The sequence below is a fragment of the Dendropsophus ebraccatus genome, chromosome 6 (genome assembly GCF_027789765.1).
Source record: "Dendropsophus ebraccatus isolate aDenEbr1 chromosome 6, aDenEbr1.pat, whole genome shotgun sequence".
Classification (NCBI taxonomy): domain Eukaryota; kingdom Metazoa; phylum Chordata; class Amphibia; order Anura; family Hylidae; genus Dendropsophus; species Dendropsophus ebraccatus.
Window position 1 is genome coordinate 100,142,712 of NC_091459.1, and position 17,965 is coordinate 100,160,676.

The following is a 17,965-nucleotide window of genomic DNA, read 5'->3' on the forward strand; positions in this document are numbered from 1 at the left end:
CTGTGTTATCAGGTTTCTGCACTTACTATACATTATACTCCACATGCTGATGGCTATACTGTACAGTGACTTATAATATCACATATTCAGCTGTTCCTCATTGTTTCATTTGTTCTACATGTTCGGAATAAAAAAAAATCATAATTTTGGAGTGTGGAACCAATTGTCTGCAAATCAGTGATTTCTTATGGGAGAATTTGCTTTGGTTTAAGAGTGGTTTTGGATTACAAGTACGGTCCTGCAATAAATTATGCTTGTAATCCAAGGCACCACTGTGTGTGTGTGTGTGTGTGTGTATATATATGTATATGTGTATGAATGTTATCCGTGAGATGTATTTTCCAGGAAGCTGACAGCTGTTCTCTTGTATTCTATTATTTCCCTGTTGACAATTCTGTTTATAGTACAGTCCTAGACAGCTGTATAATCGGACACACTTTCCATTAAGGAATCTGGAAAAGCTGGGTACTGCAGTGTAGTGGAAGCCATCAGGGCAGTGCAGTATCCAATTGCCATCTCTCAGTCTACATCGCTCACTCACTTTTGCTTTTTTAGTAGATTTTTGGGCCTCTTGAGCACATGTAGTTTTCCATAGGATTAGTCAAGCTGGTAATCAGCCGGGTGGCTGCTAAGGCTACATGGGGGGAAAGTCCTGAAATAAACCTCCCAGGCAGAAGACAGGAGATTGCAGTCCCCAGATGCCTGTTAGTCGCTGCTTGACTGTGATTAAAAGAGTCAGTGATTACATCAGAAATGTGCTCTGTGTCTCTGCTGTGCCAGATGAAGGTGAAGAGTTCTCTGCTGTTTAGGATTCCTGTCCTGTTCTGTGTCATAGTGATGCTCTGCAGCTCACTGCTTGTGGTTATGGTGGTTATGGACGTTCTGTACTATCGCCTAAATATATTCTGTGTTTTTGATGTGAGATTGGAAAACCATGCATTGGTGGTGTCTTATTTACTGTCGGTACAACATAGTCTTCTATCGCCGGATCCCTGGCAGACCAGGTTGTAAGAGATCTGATAACTGCAATAGTTTTTATTTTAGTGTCCGTTTTACTGCATTTTTTCCATACTGTAAAGCTCTGAACAACACGATAGCACTGTATAAATAGGATGAAGACATTTTTTTTTTTTTCCCTTTTGAACAAGAGACTCTAAGCTTTTACTGAGTCTAATATAATGCTTCTGTCAGACCCCCCTAAACTCCAGTAATCGCTAAATGGTTCAAACGTCCATTATTCCAAATTCCTAATTTTTCCTTACCTTGCAGCTGTAAGTTTCTGTTCATTCTCACACTGTCAAGGATGTTTATATTGGACTGACACCATATAAAAAAAGTAATGGCCATTTAAAAAATAAAAACTATTATTTTGACTGCCTAATGGTGTGTTTACACAAAGTTATCTGACAAATTTTTTAAGCCAAAGCCAGGAATGCATTTGAAAAGGAGAGATCTCAATCTTTCCTGTATGTCCTGTTCCCTGTTTATATCCTGGTTTTGGCTTTAAATATCTGTGTAAACGCACCATTAGCCTGCAAACTGAGCATGGGGATGGATAGAGAAGACAATGTAAGTTCAGTGATTGGACTGGATTCCTTGGAGTAGAAAGGTAAACATTACAGATTTATATTTGTTACTTATTACTTATTGAACTATTCACGACTTTCAATAGTTTAGGGTGGTTTCATAGGTGACTCTTTAAGGGGATCCTGTCCCAAGGAATATGCAATCCTCCCTCCAGACATCATGTTATAGAGCAGGAGGAGCTGAGCGGATCCATGTATGAGAAACATCTCTGTATAATATGTTGTTGGTTCGTGTAAATCTCTGCTCATTCTGGACCAGGTAGTCCAGTAAGTGGTCGTACTTACTCTGACTCTATGGTTGGTAAATTGGACACAGCTTTTTTTGCTAAATATGTGCTTAGGCTCACCTGCCTGTCTGAGAGCACCGTACTTCTCCTCAGGGCTGTGGAGTCAGTCTGAGTCGTAGAGTCTGTCGGGAGTTGGAGCTAGCTTTGGCTGGAGTTGGAGTCGGAAAAAAATGTTCCGACTCCAGCTTTAAAAAAAATCTTTAAAAAATGTAGAATTGAATTTTGATATGAATTTTACAAGTTTTGCTCATGAATATATATTATGAGCAACATTCTAATAGAACACTATTACATAAGGGTGGTCGGGGGATATATCAGTAATAGGACACTGGCCCTTTTAGATGGGGTGGTCGGGGAAAAGTTGTCAGTCGCTATTTGGCAGTTTGTTTCTGAGCTGGAAGAGTCCATTGTGTGGCAGGAGATCTCTGCTGGTCTCTTCCTGGATGCTGGATAACTGTATATGAGCAGCAGTGTAATATGGAGATATCCTGTGTAATATAGAGGAGGAGGAGAAGACATAAGTAGTGTAGCTGTAACCTCTGTCCCCAGTGTGGCGTTTTCTCTCTGGGAGAGGATTGTGTGTGGGTGTGTATGCTATGGCTGCAGCAGGCTGTGTGTGTGTGTGTGTGTGTGTGTGTGTGTGTGTGTGTGTGTGTGTGTGTGTGAGACCCCTCTCTATATTACTGTGTGACCCCCTGTATATCACTATGTTTGACCCCCTGTATATCACTATGTGACCCCCCCCTGTATATCACTGTGTGACCCCCCCCCTGTATATCACTATGTGTGACCCCCCCCTGTATATCACTATGTGTGACCCCCCCCTGTATATCACTATGTGTGACCCCCCCCCTGTATATCACTATGTGTGACCCCCCCCTGTATATCACTATGTGTGACCCCCCCTGTATATCACAATGGCTGACCTCTATATCACATGTATCTGGCATTGTTAGCTGTGTTTAAGTATGGTGAATATTTAGTTAGAAACATAGAGGCCTCCGCCTCGAGAAAAAAAAGGTTCAATCTCTGGAGGCGACAAGCCGCCTTTACCATGAAAACTGTGAATCTGTGGAACAGTCTATCACAGGATCTGGTCACAGCAACAACAGTAGAGGGCTTCAAAACCGGCCTAGACAAGTTCTTAAAGCAAAATATAAATGCATATGTATAGAACCTATCACCCCTCCCCCTTCCCTGTATCCATCCCCTCCTTGGTTTAACTTGATGGACATGTGTCTTTTTTCAACCGTATTAACTATGTAACTATATGTAAGATTGTCAGCAGGAAAAGACCACCTGCTCCATCTAGTCCAGTTCTGAGTAGTTCAGGACATAGAGGCTGGAGACTGGCTGCATCCACTGCATACACAGGAGAAGCTGCTTTACATGTTTCCTTATTCCCTCAGAAGTCGCCCCAGGATCAAGTAGGACATTAGGGAGAAGCTGCTGAGCCAGTGTGATAAATAACTCCCCTGGTATATGACCGGCTATTTATGAAGGAGCAGCAGTCGGGTGTTGGAGTCGGTTCTGATAAAATTCAGGAGTCTGAGTCGGAGCTGCGGCTTACCGACTCCACAGCCCTGCTTCTCCTAGAGAAGATAATTGTTATCTCCACCCTTAAAGGAGAAGTCCGGCCAAAATTTATTTTTTATATGTTATTACTGATGGAAAGTTATACAATTTTCTAATGTACATTAATTATGGGAAATGCTCATATACTGCTATTTCCCTTAATTTAGTGTATCAGGAAGTGTTAGAATTATCTCTAAAGCAGTGACGTCACGATGAAAAGTGTAATTCCTATGGAGTGCGCCCCTGCTGGACACTCCATTGGACTTGCAATGGATGTGCATGTAAAATGTAGTATACAGTGTTTTTGATTGAATACATTTATGAAATACTTTGGGGAGCAAGTGTCCTGGCTCCCCAAAGTATTCCATAAATGTAAGCAATCAGTACATAACAGTAAGCCCGCTGAATCACCGCCGCCCGCCGCTAACGAACGCCCGCCGCTCTGGACTACTGAACTACTACTCTCCCCACCTGCTCATAGCATGCACAGGTGATGGGAGAGTAGTAGCTGGGTTATATCTCCGGGATCACCGCCGCTGATGCCGCGCAGGGTAGCCGCTAACCACTGCAGCCATCACCCCCCTCCTGCTGCTTTACTCTCTGAGATATAATCCGGCTACTACTCTCCCATCACCTGCGCATGCTATGAGCAGGTGGGGAGAGTAGTAGTTCGCTGCTGATGCTGCAAGGGAGCCGCACGTCACTGCAGCCATCATCCCCCTCCTGCTGCTTCCTTACACTATCTGATGGCAGACTCCCCGCCCGGCTGCCGCTCTCCGATCACACGTGCCGGCGGCCGGGCGGGGACTCAGCCGTCAGATAGTGTAAGAAGCAGCAGGAGGGGGGAGCGGAGGGGGATGATGGCTGCAGTGACGTGCGGCTCCCCTGCAGCATCAGCGGCGGCGGCGAACTACTACACTCCCCACCTGCTCATAGCATGCGCAGGTGATGGGAGAGTAGTAGCCGGATTATATCTCAGAGAGTAAAGCAGCAGGAGGGGGGTGATGGCTGCAGTGGTTAGCTGCTCCCCTGCGCGGCATCAGCGGCGGCGATCTCTGAGATATAACCCAGCTACTACTTTCCCATCACCTGTGCATGCTATGAGCAGGTGGGGAGAGTAGTAGTTCAGTAGTCCAGAGCGGCGGGCGGGTGGCGGCGATTCGGCGGGCTTACTGTTATGTACTGATTGCTCACATTTATGGAATACTTTGGGGAGCAAGGACACTTGCTCCCCAAAGTATTTCATAAATGTATTCAATCAAAAACACTGTATACTACATTTTACATACACATCCATTGTAATTCCAATGGAGTGTCCAGCAGGGGCGCACTATATATAGAAGTCAATGGTACTCATTGACTTCTATATATATATAGTGCGCCCCCTGCTGGACACTCCATAGGAATTACACCTTTCGTCGTGACGTCACTGCTTCAGAGATAATTCTAACACTTCCTGATACACTAAATTAAGGGAAATAGCAGTATATGAGCATTTCCCATAATTAATGTACATTAGAAAATTGTATAACTTTCCATCAGTAATAACATATATAAAAAAAAAAAAAAGACAAACGACTGTGATAGCAGCGATCTGCCATCACTCCATGGAATAGAAGCGGTGGCAGCAGACCACCGCTATCCTCTTTTGGCTGCCCCGGCAATCTGTCGATCACCCGAGCAGCTCCCCGCGGCCTCCCCTACATTTACCCATTCACTGCCCCCACTTGTAATAGTGCAGGCAACGAGTAGCAAACGAGCGCTGACAATGCTAGTTTACTTCTCTGTCGCCGCGTGCTTACTCCCCGGTCACGCCTGCTGCAGCTTCAGAGCGGCCCGTCAGAACTCACAGGCCGCTCAGCCAATCACTGGCTGCTGATTGTCTGCACAGCATGTCAGCTGAGACTGGCCTCTCTGAAACTGAAGCAGGTGTGATCGGGGAGGAACATGGACAGGCAATGTAAAAACTGTCATCAGCTGCCAGCCATGCATTGCTATTACACGTAGTGATGTGCGGTCAGTGGTCAATGATTTTAGGTCAGAGCCTAAAGAAACAGTCGGCCTATGATCGTTCCATCTGCTGAAAGTTGTCTCTATTACACAGAGCGATTATCAGCTAATTCGGACGATTATCACTCCGTGTAATAGGGTCCTTACAGTATTCTCTCCAGTTTATCCTGCTTAGCTTTGGAAGTGTTAATAAAGTTGCTTTTACTGTGTGAATGCTGCTTGGGAGGACTGTAGATTCTCGTAATTAATACATACATTTTCTTAAACTATATGATCCTCCTATGGACGAGATGTTAATACAGAAGTGTAAAGGAAGCCTAAAGCCGACAAACTTCTCCCCTCCCCATGTCAGTGGAGCTGCATCTTTATTGCTTTAGTAATAGAGGAATGAGCTGTTTCTCTCCCAGTTTTAATAGCTAACATGTCTGCCCCTTGGTTTTCCCATAACAGGCTTGCAAAACATTATTTGAGCTAATCCATACACAAGTCCAGCTCGCCTCTTGCCATTGATTTTGACCCCAACGCTCGGTTCACACACTGGTACAGCATGCCATAGTGTAGGAAGTTTACTGGATCTAGCATACAGTATTAGAACAAAGTTAAAATCCCCTTTCATGCATTTAAGCATTAGAAACACTCTTGGGGTACGAGTACACAAAGCAATTTATCAGCCGTACTTGGCCGAAAAACGATTCGTGCTGAAAGGCAACTGTGTGTGTGTGTGTGGTCAGATTTCACCTTGGACAGAACAAGTATAGTTTATAATCCAGGTAAACCACTGCACTGTAAAACCAGTTTCAGTTGTTTCGATTTGCACCAAGATAATAGCAACAGATCCTTCAAGCTGTGGGGATTCAGTGGATTGGGCTTGGTTTCTCTAATGCATCCTACAGATTCTAGATCAGTAAGATCTGGGGATTTTGGAGGCCAATCTAACTCTTTAAGGCTATGTTCCCACTACAGGATTTTAGCATAAAATGACAGCCACATATCTTGATCATGATAGCATAGCCAAAAAGGGGTTGCCCAGTTAAAAAAAAAAAAAAAAAAAAGTTAATATACTCTATTAAATTCTGGGTTAATAAAGCATAGTTAGTGCTCATTCAGGTATCTCATCCCTTTAGTGGAGCGCAGTTATAAAGAGCCACTCTCTGTGTGGTAGTAGCCTTACTTTATGGGGGACTCTCTAGTTAGTTTCCGATTGCTAGTCATTACTATTTATCATTTGTTCATTGTTTTGACTTTAAATCTCATGAGTAATTAGTATTGCAGAATTTAGCTGTAAAGTGATATCCTCTGCAGCTACCATACTGTTTATTCTGGTCTCCAGTGTCAAGCATTGTTTCAGGACTATCTTGTAAAAGCATAAGGTACTGCTCACACCTGGGTTAAAGAGGTTGGTCACTTTTTAGTAAAATAGTTCAGTGTACAGTATTAGTAAGTGTACTCGCCACTGACAGCAGCTCCCTGTGTACCTCATAAAGCTAAAATCAGGCTCCTCTCCAGGCTGTGCTGCCCTGCTCTGTGGTGATTCTGTCCATGGCTGACATGGAGAAGCATGTGACAATGCCCCGCCCCCGGTGTCCTCCATAGGCATATAGGCTCAGTGGTGGATACTGGCTGCAGTGAGTACAATTATACTGTACACTAAAAATTTTACTGTAAAGTTGCCAACTCCTGTAATCAATATTTCAGACATAGGTTTCTAGAAAAAACATACACCACGGAAAATATACAGATTATTTTTTTTGGCACAAAAATCAGTGCCTCATGGGCGCTGCATGGCCTCCTCTCAAGCCTGATTTATCTTGGTTTATCGGTGTAGATTTCTGCAGCAGGCGCAGGTCCTGCTGGATTTTCTAAAAGGTCTGCGCCTCTTAGTAAGTCCAGCGGACTGCATTGGGGTGGGACTTTAAGGCTGGCATACAATTACACCAGTCTTGATAAATCTCCCCCTTGGCATCTGCCCTTATTACACTTTACCAAAAACATGCTAGGGACTGCACACAACCCCAATAAGCGTGCAACAGCTGGCTTTGTTTCGTGTTTTTTTTTTTTTTTTTCAAATATTGTTAAGCTGTTATATTTTCTGTTTGGTCATTGTTCGAAACTCTTCTTAAAATGTAATTCTTTTTCCTCTTTACATTCCAGGCTGCAGAAATAGATGTTCTGATAGGAAAAGACAGAGAAGGATTCTTCACTAATGGTCTAACTGTTGGAGGAAAGAAATGCTCGGTGATCAGAGACAGCCTCTATATTGAAAATGATTACACAATGGACATCAGGACAAAAAGTCAAGGTGGAGAACCAACATACAACATTGCTGTAGGCAGAGCTGTCAGAGGTGAGACTTTCCCTTCGTCCAGATGTCTGTGTTCTCAATGTGTCGGTAGGAGTTATCAAAAAGATAGGGGATATTATTTAGCATATCCCTTTTAACACTTTTTAAATATGGCCAACATATTCTGCAGCACTTTACAATTCTGGGGGTAAATACATTGACAAAATCCCACACTACAGACACATGTAACCTACAAGAAAAATATGAGGAGTGAGGGCCCTGCTTGCAAGAGCTTACAATCAATGATTAAGGCTGCGTTCACACTACGTACAAGAAGTTTAGTTTTAGAGAGATTAAGTTTGAGGAACAGAGAGGTCATAGTGTTAGAGAGAGCAGATAGGCAGTCACTTGTATTTTGCAGGAAGGCAGGGGAGATGTCGTGGGAGGAGGTATATAACTGGGTGTCATCAGCATAGAGATGGTAGTGCAGGCCAAACCTGCTGATGGTCTGTTCGATGGGGGCTGTATAGAGGGAGAAGAGGATGGCAAATATTTGCTGTTATTTTAAAACAACGGCTGCTGTATTGAAATAATGGCCGTTATTTACTGTTATATGGCGGCCAGCCACTCAATTTCAACATTGTGTGAACAGAGCCTTTCTGTGTTTTTAATCCACTCCTGGTTTTGGTTGCAATACTGACTGAAATATACTGACTGAAATATACATATACTAACTGAAATATACGTAGTGTGAACGCAGCCTAAAGGTTACCAGCAGCTTCAGTAGTTGGTGAGGCCATTTCTATCCAGTACCCTGCTTCTTGATCCAGGTAGGTGGGGATCTTTTCTGTTCATTAGTGTGTCAACAGCATTCAATTTAGTGCACTGCATTATTTTATGACTAGAACGGCCGCTGTTTTAAATGCCAACAAACGGCTTTCTTGTCATAAAAAATGCACTGCAAACATAGCCTAAAAATGCCACATTCAGCAATTTTGTTTTAACTGAAGGTTTTCCCCATGAACATCCTGAAATTCTAAACCACTTCTAAATGTCCTAAAAGTTCAAAAATTTTACCCATTGACTCACAGCTTCTTGAAAGGCCCTGAGTTTCCTTTACAGAAAAGAGGTGATTCAGTATTCACGAGGAAGCATTGTTAGAGGAGTGAGCAGTCGTATGGCTGCACCTAGAGGTAAAGGAACACTTCTCTGTGCACTAAGCAGCCTGATGTGCAGATCAATAAATTGTATAATAATAATCCGTTGATAAATTACTCTTAAAGGGAACCTGTCACCCCCCGTGCCGGGGTGACAAGCTCCCGACCCCCCGTTAGAGCCCCATATACTTACCTAATCCCGCCGGGTCCCTCTTCTGGAGGTGGTCGGGTGACTGAGATCTCAGCCGCTGCAGCCCGGCGCGCGCGCTGAGAGAGGAGTCCAACACCCATAGAGAATGACAGGAGAATCCAGCGCTCCGTCATTCTCTATGAGCGTTGGACTCATCTCTCAGCGCGCGCGCCGGGCTGCAGCGGCTGAGATCTCAGTCACCCGACCACCTCCAGAAGCGGGACCCGGCGGGATTAGGTAAGTATAGGGGGGTCGGGAGCCTGTCACCCCGGCACGGGGGGTGACAGGTTCCCTTTAAAATGAGTGACGAAAAGATAGATTTTGGCAGAATGTATGCAGGGACATAAAACTGAAAAGAAGCTATGCCATCTTTGTATACATTATGTTTAATACTATAAATCTCCTCCTTGTGTTCTGACAAAACACAAATGTTCTTGCAGATTTTCAAAACTGAGCTAGAAGGAATCATGAGGAAAGCTGTCCCCATTCTGGTTACTAAGCAGCTTGGCGCCCTGCATTATATTATTACATTTTGCGGAGGCATGCGTTATCATTCACTAATGTTCTATTGCAGGGCTTATATTAGGCATGCACAGCAGCAGGTATACTCACGTGTCAGGAGCTGGAGTGTCATGAATCATAGCAAGGATCAGAGAGACTTCACCTGGCAGATAAAGCATTCTGCAATGGTTGGGTCCATTCTCTCCTTGCTGTAGCCACCCCCTATTGGGATAATACTGATTTATGTTTCCGAGTTTATGCATCCTACTGTGCTGACAGCTGTGCCATACACACATTCTTCTTTGTCTTGTTAAAATAGTTTAAACTGCATACTCCAGAATAACCCAAAGTACTTGTGCTGTTGAATAATAAACTATCATGTAGTCTTTGGCAAAATAATTCCAAGATTGTATGGTAAGAGGGTAACCACAATTCACCAGTTTTTTTTAGGGCCAAAATTAGCTGGTTCCTTTAAAGGAGTTGTCCAGCATTTGGTATTTTTTTTTTAATATACTGCTGCTGGGGCATATGAAACAATAAACATCCTATGCTTACCTTCCGGCACTCCCCCGGTGTTGTTCTGTGTCACAGGTGTTCCCTGCTAAATGCAGAGCCTTCACTTTCGAGACAAACTCGTCCCAGGAGTGACACCCCGCTCAGCCTATCACTGGCTGTGGGGCTGGTCCGTCTCAATCATTGATTGGCTGAGCAGGCTGTCACTCTCAGGACCAGTTTGTAGGCCCTGCAGTCAGTGAAGGATACCAGAGGAGCGCGGAGAGGTAAGCATAGAATGTTTTATGTGCCAGCTGCAGTATATTAAAAAAAAAAAAAAAACACTCCGGACAACCCTTTTAAAGTGACACTGTCACCCCCTTTGTGCATTCTGACATCTCTACACAGGTGTAAAGGGTAAATTTAGTGTTTTTCATACCTTATTTCATATCATACGTCGTGGTGCTTGTTCAAGTAAAAAGTGTCCTTTTATCAACTGCAGATTGTATTAAGTGGGCGTGGCCTCGCGGCACTAGCGCCACTTAACACCGCCCACAATGGCCCGGTTGGCCCCGCCCCCTTTACGCCCATTGGTTGTCCAACGTAAAGGGGGTGGGGTCTAGACCTTTCGGCCAGCCTGTTCCAATGGCCGGCGAGGGGGCGGGGCCAACTGTGCCGTTGTGGGCGGGGTTATGTGGCGCTAATGCCGCGAGGCCACGCCCACTTAATACAATCTGCAGTTGATAAAAGGACACTTTTTACTTGAACAAGCACCATGACATATGATATGAAATAAGGTATGAAAAACACTAAATTTACCCTTTACACCTGTGTAGAGATGTCAAAATGAACAAAGGGGGTGACAGTGTCACTTTAAGCTAATGCGTTCTGTTCAGTCAGAGTTTGTTGTTCCAAACCAACAAATATCTGGTGCTCCAAATTTGTTCACAATCTGCTGAACTGTGGTTCTGTGTGTTGATATAACAGTTGGGTATTTGGGGGTACCCCGTTAACCACCTAGTGAAAAGCCTTCTGTGAAATTTAAAGTGAATCTGTCATATTTCATCCTTGTTTCAGACTGCTGACCATATACTTTTATATCTGTCTGTGCCTCCATAATCAGTGGCGTAGCCACCGTGGTCGCGGGGGTCGCCGCCGCGACCGGGCCCGCCACAAGGGGGGCCCGCGGGGCCCCCCGATCAATCACTCTTGTGACCGCAAGCATTGTTTTGCTTGCGGTCACAAGAGACTGGCTCCGTCTTTCCCCGGCTTCTGCGCGGCTGCCGGGGTGTCGCGTCTTACCCCCGGCAGCGCGCGCATCCCAGAACTCCCTGCGCGCCTTGGGCCCTGACTTCCGGTTTCCGGCGCGCAGGGAGTTCTGGGATGCGCGCGCTGCCGGGGGTAAGACGCGACACCCCCGGCAGCCGCGCAGCAGTCGGGGACAGACCGAAGGCGAAGGAGTGAGGATCAACGTGGGAGCGCGATGTCAGGTGAGTTAAGTTTTGTTTTTTTATCAGCCTGTACGGGTGGGGGGAAAGGAGGGGGGCATCTATGAGGGTGGGGGGAAAGGAGGGGGGCATCTATGAGGGTGGGGGGAAAGGAGGGGGGCATCTATGAGGGTGGGGGGAAAGGAGGGGGCCATCTATGAGGGTGGGGGGAAAGGAGGGGGCCATCTATGAGGGTGGGGGGAAAGGAGGGGGGCATCTATGAGGGTGGGGGGAAAAGAGGGGGCCATCTATGAGGGTGGGGGAAAGGAGGGGGGCATCTATGAGGGTGGGGGGGAAGGAGGGGGGCATTTATGAGGGTGGGGGGAAGAGGGGGGCATTTATGAGGGTGGGGGGAAAGGAGGGGGCCATCTATGAGGGTGGGGGGGGGGGAAAGGGGACCATCTATAAGGGAGGGAGGAAGGGGACCATCTATAAAGGGAGGAAGGGGACCATCTATAAAGGGAGGGAGGAAGGGGACCATCTATAAAGGGAGGGAGGAAGGGGACCATCTATAAAGGGGGGGAAAGGGGACCATCTATAAGGGAGGGAGGAAGGGGACCATCTATAAGGGAGGGAGGAAGGGGACCATCTATAAAGGGAGGGAGGAAGGGGACCATCTATAAAGGGGGGGAAAGGGGACCATCTATAAGGGAGGGTGGGGGGAAAGGGGACCATCTATAAGGGAGGGGGGGGGGAAGGGGACCATCTATAAGGGAGGGGGGGGGGGAAGGGGACCATCTATAAGGGAGGGGGGGGGGAAGGGGACCATCTATAAGGGAGGGTGGGGGGAGAGGGGGCCATTCATAAGGGAGGGTGGGGGGAGAGGGGACCATCCATAAGGGAGGGTGAGGAGAGAGGGGGCCATCTATAAGGGAGGGGGTAGAGGGGGCCATCTATAAGGGAGGGGGTAGAGGGGGCCATCTATAAGGGAGGGGGTAGAGGGGGCCATCTATTTGGGGGGGCAACATAGGGGGAGAGGGAATACACAGAGGGGGGCATATATTATTAGGAGGTCACATAGAGTCAGGGCTACCCACTAAATGAGGGTGTAAAGGGGACAGTACAGATGTGCAGTGTGTAGAGAGATGGAGATGGTGTCAGAGTGTGGAGCCTAATATGTCTGTCTGGCAGATTCTGTGGATTCGTGGCTTGGAGAAGTTCTCATAACGGCCTAGGACGGATGGAGAAGATGATGAAAAGGAAAGAACTCCGATCAGAAAAGACGTCTCCTGTGAGTCACCTGATATAACTGCAGTGTAATGTATATGGTGTATAGAGCCTGTGTAGAGCTGGGGCCACCTCTATATGACTGGATGAGGTGATTTAGTGTACTGGATTTGGTCAGTAACAATATGGTGGTGATGGTAGTGGTTGTGGTGTGGCGGTAATGTTTCCTCCCTATATACTGGTATTACTGGTAATATTGGTCTCAGTATACAGGATTTGGTCGGTAACAGTATGGCAGTAATAGGTAATATCTGTCTTGGTGTGTGTGTGTGTGTGTGTGTGTATGTGTATATATATATATATATATATATATATATATATATATATATATATATATATATATATATATATACAGTGGTACCTTGGTTTAAGAGTAACTTCGTTTAAGAGCGTTTTGGTTGAAGAGCTCACAGTTTTTCAAAATTGTGACTTGGTTTAAGAGCATTGCTTTGGTTTAAGAACTTCCTGTATTGGGTGGGAGCGCGAGTGGAGAAGGGGCATGGCCTGCATAGCGGGGTCTACAGCACTGTACTCTAAACACCTTCCAAATCATAGCAGATCCCCTTCAGGCTGGGGCTTACATCAGGGGACAGGACTGTGTGTGGGGGGGTAATCTCTCCATAGCTGTAACCCCTCTCTCCCCGGACAGAGAGTGCTGCATGTATGTGCCCACATCTGCCCTGCTCATTCCTTCATACTCCCTGCAGTCTCTGTCCACCCTTGTGTTTCCCATCCTCTTCATTACTGTACAGTACAGAATAATAAATATATTTGGGGTGTGGAACCAATTGTCTGCATTTACATGATTTCTTATAGGAAAATTTGCTTTGGTTTAAGAGTGGATTTGGATTACAAGCACGGTCCTGGAACGAATTATGCTCATAATCCAAGGCACCACTGTGTATATATATAATATATATATATATATATATATACACACACACACACAACAATAGCATCACTTGGTCGTGAAAGGAGGGGGGGGGGGGGGGCCCAAGTTGGCCTCTCGCACCAGGGCCCAGGAGACATTAGCTACGCCCCTGTCCATAATGCATCTTAATGAAGCAGGGGTGGGAAGGGGAGCATGGACAATTTTAGGGGCTTGGGAAAGCCTCTGATACTTTGCACAGGGCAATAAAAGCATTTTTCCATAGACAATAATACCAAATATAGCACTGTCTCCTTGTGTATGTGAAAATGTAAACTGATGATGAGTGAGGAATTGTACCGCTACATTCAGTAAGGGGATTCTCTTTATGTAACCATCTTTCTCTTTTCTCTTTCAGTCTTGGTCTTTGCAATGGGCAAGGAAGGAGTCCATGGAGGCGGCTTGAATAAAAAGGCGTTTGCAATGGCAAAATACTTGAGAGATATGGGATTCTAGCTGTTAGGCCAACTTAAGTTCTAGGGGGAAAATAAAAAAAAAATTGCTACTAAACTTTCCTGTCTGAACAAAGCATCATTTCATCTGGAAATTTTATTAGCAATAACCGGGGGTGATGGGGGATGAACCTGTGTCTCCTTTGTATCCCTATTTAAGTGGGGAAAGTGTTTATTTTTTCTTATTTTGTTTTTGTCATTTCAAGCAATTTTAGTTTATTATGGCAAATGATGTCTACATTGGGACAACCCAACTGGATGTTCTGTTAACTGCTTTCACCCTTCCTAAAGGCTTTACCACTGAGCAGCATCTCCTGCCAGCATTCGCTGTGTCTCGCCATCATTCAGGCTGTGGGTGATTTGGTTACAAATTGTCTTACGTTTACCCATTATTTTCATGTTAATGTCGACATTACTCATGCCCCCCCACCCACGATACTTGTAGTTCCATAATGTGAATTATGTGGCTTTAAGTATGTTTACGAGCTAGTCATCCAATTTTCTTAGCATACATAGTGTCTGACACATTGTATTTGAGACTTGTGTAGTAAACTGTGGACTTGAGTCCCGGTTCAAGACAACTTGAGTACCGAATGTAAACCTTGCCACAAATTGTACCTCAGCTAAATAACTTTCAGTCCTATTCTTTTTTAAAACACAAAGTACTTGACTCTGTATAAACCGCTAAAGAGGTTGGCATTGTATCTACAACCCAGTTTTGTCAGGAGATTCTCCCATTTGTGCTGCTCTGCTACCAGCTTGGGGTATTTAGCACATGCTTGTGTTGTCTTGCACGAAGTCTAGGCCTAGTATAGGTAGAAGCCTAGCGTCTTAAGTCTGCAGGACTAAAATGAGGCATGGGGCCATAAGCATATGTATAATGGGGTGAATGGTAGTACACAGAATAAAAAAACACTATAAAATCTTGCTAATAAAACCACTGGATCGACTGCCTTTTGAGTGGTTTGAGCATATACACAGCTCAACTTAGTCTTCCTTTGCTCAAACAGGTGGAAATAACTACACAAACACTAAATTCTAGGTCCACATTCACACTACCCTTGGATTTTATTTAGGTGCGTTTCTGATGGATCCCTTCTCTATTATGAGTGCAGATCACAGTGCTCCTGTTACCAGGTTGGCATTGACCTTTCTGCTCGGAGGGATGGTTTTCGGTGCAATAACTGTTACACCTTTTTATTTCACACTAGTATATGCCAAATCATGTTTTTTGTTTTTAAGAAAAGTTTTAAAGCCATTTTTAGCATGTATTCCTTCATCATAGTTGAGATGGGGAACTGTCCTTTTAACTATATAAGCCCCATATAAAATCTTACACCCAGCACTGCAGCACAGCAAAGGTTTTCACAGACATGAGAGTGAATATGAGAATTGGTCCAGAAGCGCCAATATAGGAGGGCCTTGCGTATATAGTCCTGTAAGCTGTAAGAGATTTGGGGGTATATTTATAAGTTATTTCTCTATGTGGATCTGTATTGTAAGCATTTGACATGGCTCCTAATAGCCCATATCACAATGTTACGTAACCTATGATCTGGTCTCCCTTTCCCTCCTAGAAGTCTCAATACTCTTGTTTAGTTCTATTGTGATCTTGTGACATTAGCTTAAATGACAGTGTTGCCTTTCCTGTCCGCCACATAAGATTTTTAGTGGAGGTTGGCTGGTCAAAGATCCTGCTGTATACTTCAAACTCTACAAGAACTTGAGTAGGTTAAAAAACAAACAATAAATTTGATAAAAATTTTTTTTTTTTTTTTTTTTTTAGAACACTACAGATAAAAATCCTTCGTTTTTGAAGGAGCCATTGACACAGGCTCTTGATCAGCTAGCTAAGGTTTTTGTTTTATTTTATTTTTTTCTTTTGTTAGGGAATATTGTGATCAAAACCCTTAAAATAATAATAATAATAATAATATACATATGTTGTGGTATATTTTTGTTCATAGGACCAATTGCAGCTACGTTTTTCCCAAGCACTTAAAGGCTTAATGTATCTTAAAGCAAACCAGTCACAAAGTGCAAGGAGCTGTTTTGATGGTTGAATAAATATTCAATATTACCACTGACCTGGAGATAGTCACCTTGAGGTGTAAGTCTTGCGTTACGTAATACCTCGGTGTCACAGTTGGAGAACATACTCTGAACTTTGGTTCAGGCCACAAGATGGCCACCTTCACTTCACGACTGGCCCATTTTTAAGGAAGGGACTGCCGGCTGTAGTGACGTACTCCAGCTTATATTTTTATTGGCTGGCTCTCCTAAGAACAATGACATTGCTGCTTGATTCTCTTCATAGTTTTTAAGGGGTTAGTAGTTTGCAATAGTGCTGCTGACAAACCGTAACAGCGAATTAACAATTGGGGAAACTTTTGCTGCAGAATCAGTTCAGTACATAATTTTTTTTCTTCCTTGTATTATTTGATATATGTATAACCTGGTCGTCAGTTAAATCCACTACTCACCGCCTATTTTAATAAATGAAAACTATGGATTCTTTGTACTAAAGAATAGTAGATGGCATTCTTTAGAATGAACCTGGCTGTATTTGTGATAGCTTCATATGTATTCTGTGCCATATGACAAAACTAAGCTGTGAGATGGCTTTTAACTGACACGAGGTCCTCCATCCTCTGGAATGGCACTTCTGTAAAGACATTTTAGTATTTTGCTTCCGTTTGTCTTGTGTATCATGTAAAAGATGAAAAAAAAAAACTGTAAACATTCTTGTTAATTTGTCCATATCTTTCCCTGCACTTTTGTTACATCTGGGATACAGTCTAACTCATCTGATTTAATATGCATTTAAAAAAATGCCATAAACTATTAAAACACCTTGTTTACAGACAGATGAAATTAAATTTATTCCAACCAAATTGTTGTCTCATTTCTTGGGGTATTGTTGGTGGGGTGTTATTTCCATAGTGAAACTTGGTTAAATAATAAACAATACATACCTTTTGCCTTAGGCTATATTCACACATCCCATGTTCCCATCGGCCTGCTTTGGCAGACTATTGCTTTGTGTAATAGGGCCACTCCTACATCACTTTATTCATAACATCTTGATCATTCAAGAGCTGCCAGACTGAGACAGGGTACAGCCACAGCCCCTGACTAGCCAATCAGAGCAGTCTCTGTATGGTTGTGACATCACTGGAAGCAAGAAGGAGCCAAGAGAACTGGGAACTACAGTGCCTGCAGTAAAGGGATTAGATATGTAGAGAAAGAAAGAAACAGGCAAGAGGTAGTGCCTTATGTGATACGGAAAAAGTGGACAGATTCATTAAAGGGTGGGGGGGAGTGAGTGAGTATTCTGTTTAGAATAGTACACAGGGAGCTGCTGTCAGTAAGTGTGTGTGTGTGGGGGGTGGGGGCAATTATGAAAGCCTGCCTATGAGCCTGCTCTTAAAGGGGAACTCCAGGTAGAGGTTAAAAAAAATGAAACTTCTTCAGAAGCATAAAAGCATTACCTATCCCAGTTTTTAAAACTACCAAAAAGCCATTTGTTTTGGGGGGGGTTTTGTTTTGTTCTGTTTTGTGTTTCTGCACTTCCTGGTTTATCAGTTGTACACAGTACGACAGGTTCCAGAATGCAATGCTTTCCCTCAGCTGTTCATCACAGTCCTCCACCCTGCCCATTCCCCGCCCAAATCTGTTGCAGAACAACATGTCAAACTCAGGCCCTCCAGATGTTTTTAAACTACAATTCCCATCATGCCTGGACAGCCAAAGCTTTGGCTGTTGAGGCATAATGGGACTTGTAGTTTTGCA

The 17,965-nt window shown here is 44.3% G+C and overlaps 1 protein-coding gene across 1 annotated transcript in view; it reads left to right on the forward strand.

The window, feature by feature from the left end:
- PFN2 (profilin 2) overlaps nucleotides 1-17,067 on the forward strand; it is a 51,603-nt gene extending 34,536 nt beyond the window's left edge. Inside the window, exons 2-3 of the mRNA XM_069975424.1 lie at nucleotides 7,610-7,802; nucleotides 14,080-17,067. Coding sequence (XP_069831525.1) covers nucleotides 7,610-7,802; nucleotides 14,080-14,177 — 291 coding nt within the window. The 3' untranslated portion in view covers nucleotides 14,178-17,067. The remainder of the gene's footprint in view (nucleotides 1-7,609; nucleotides 7,803-14,079) is intronic.
- The last annotated feature ends 898 nt before the right edge of the window (nucleotides 17,068-17,965 follow it).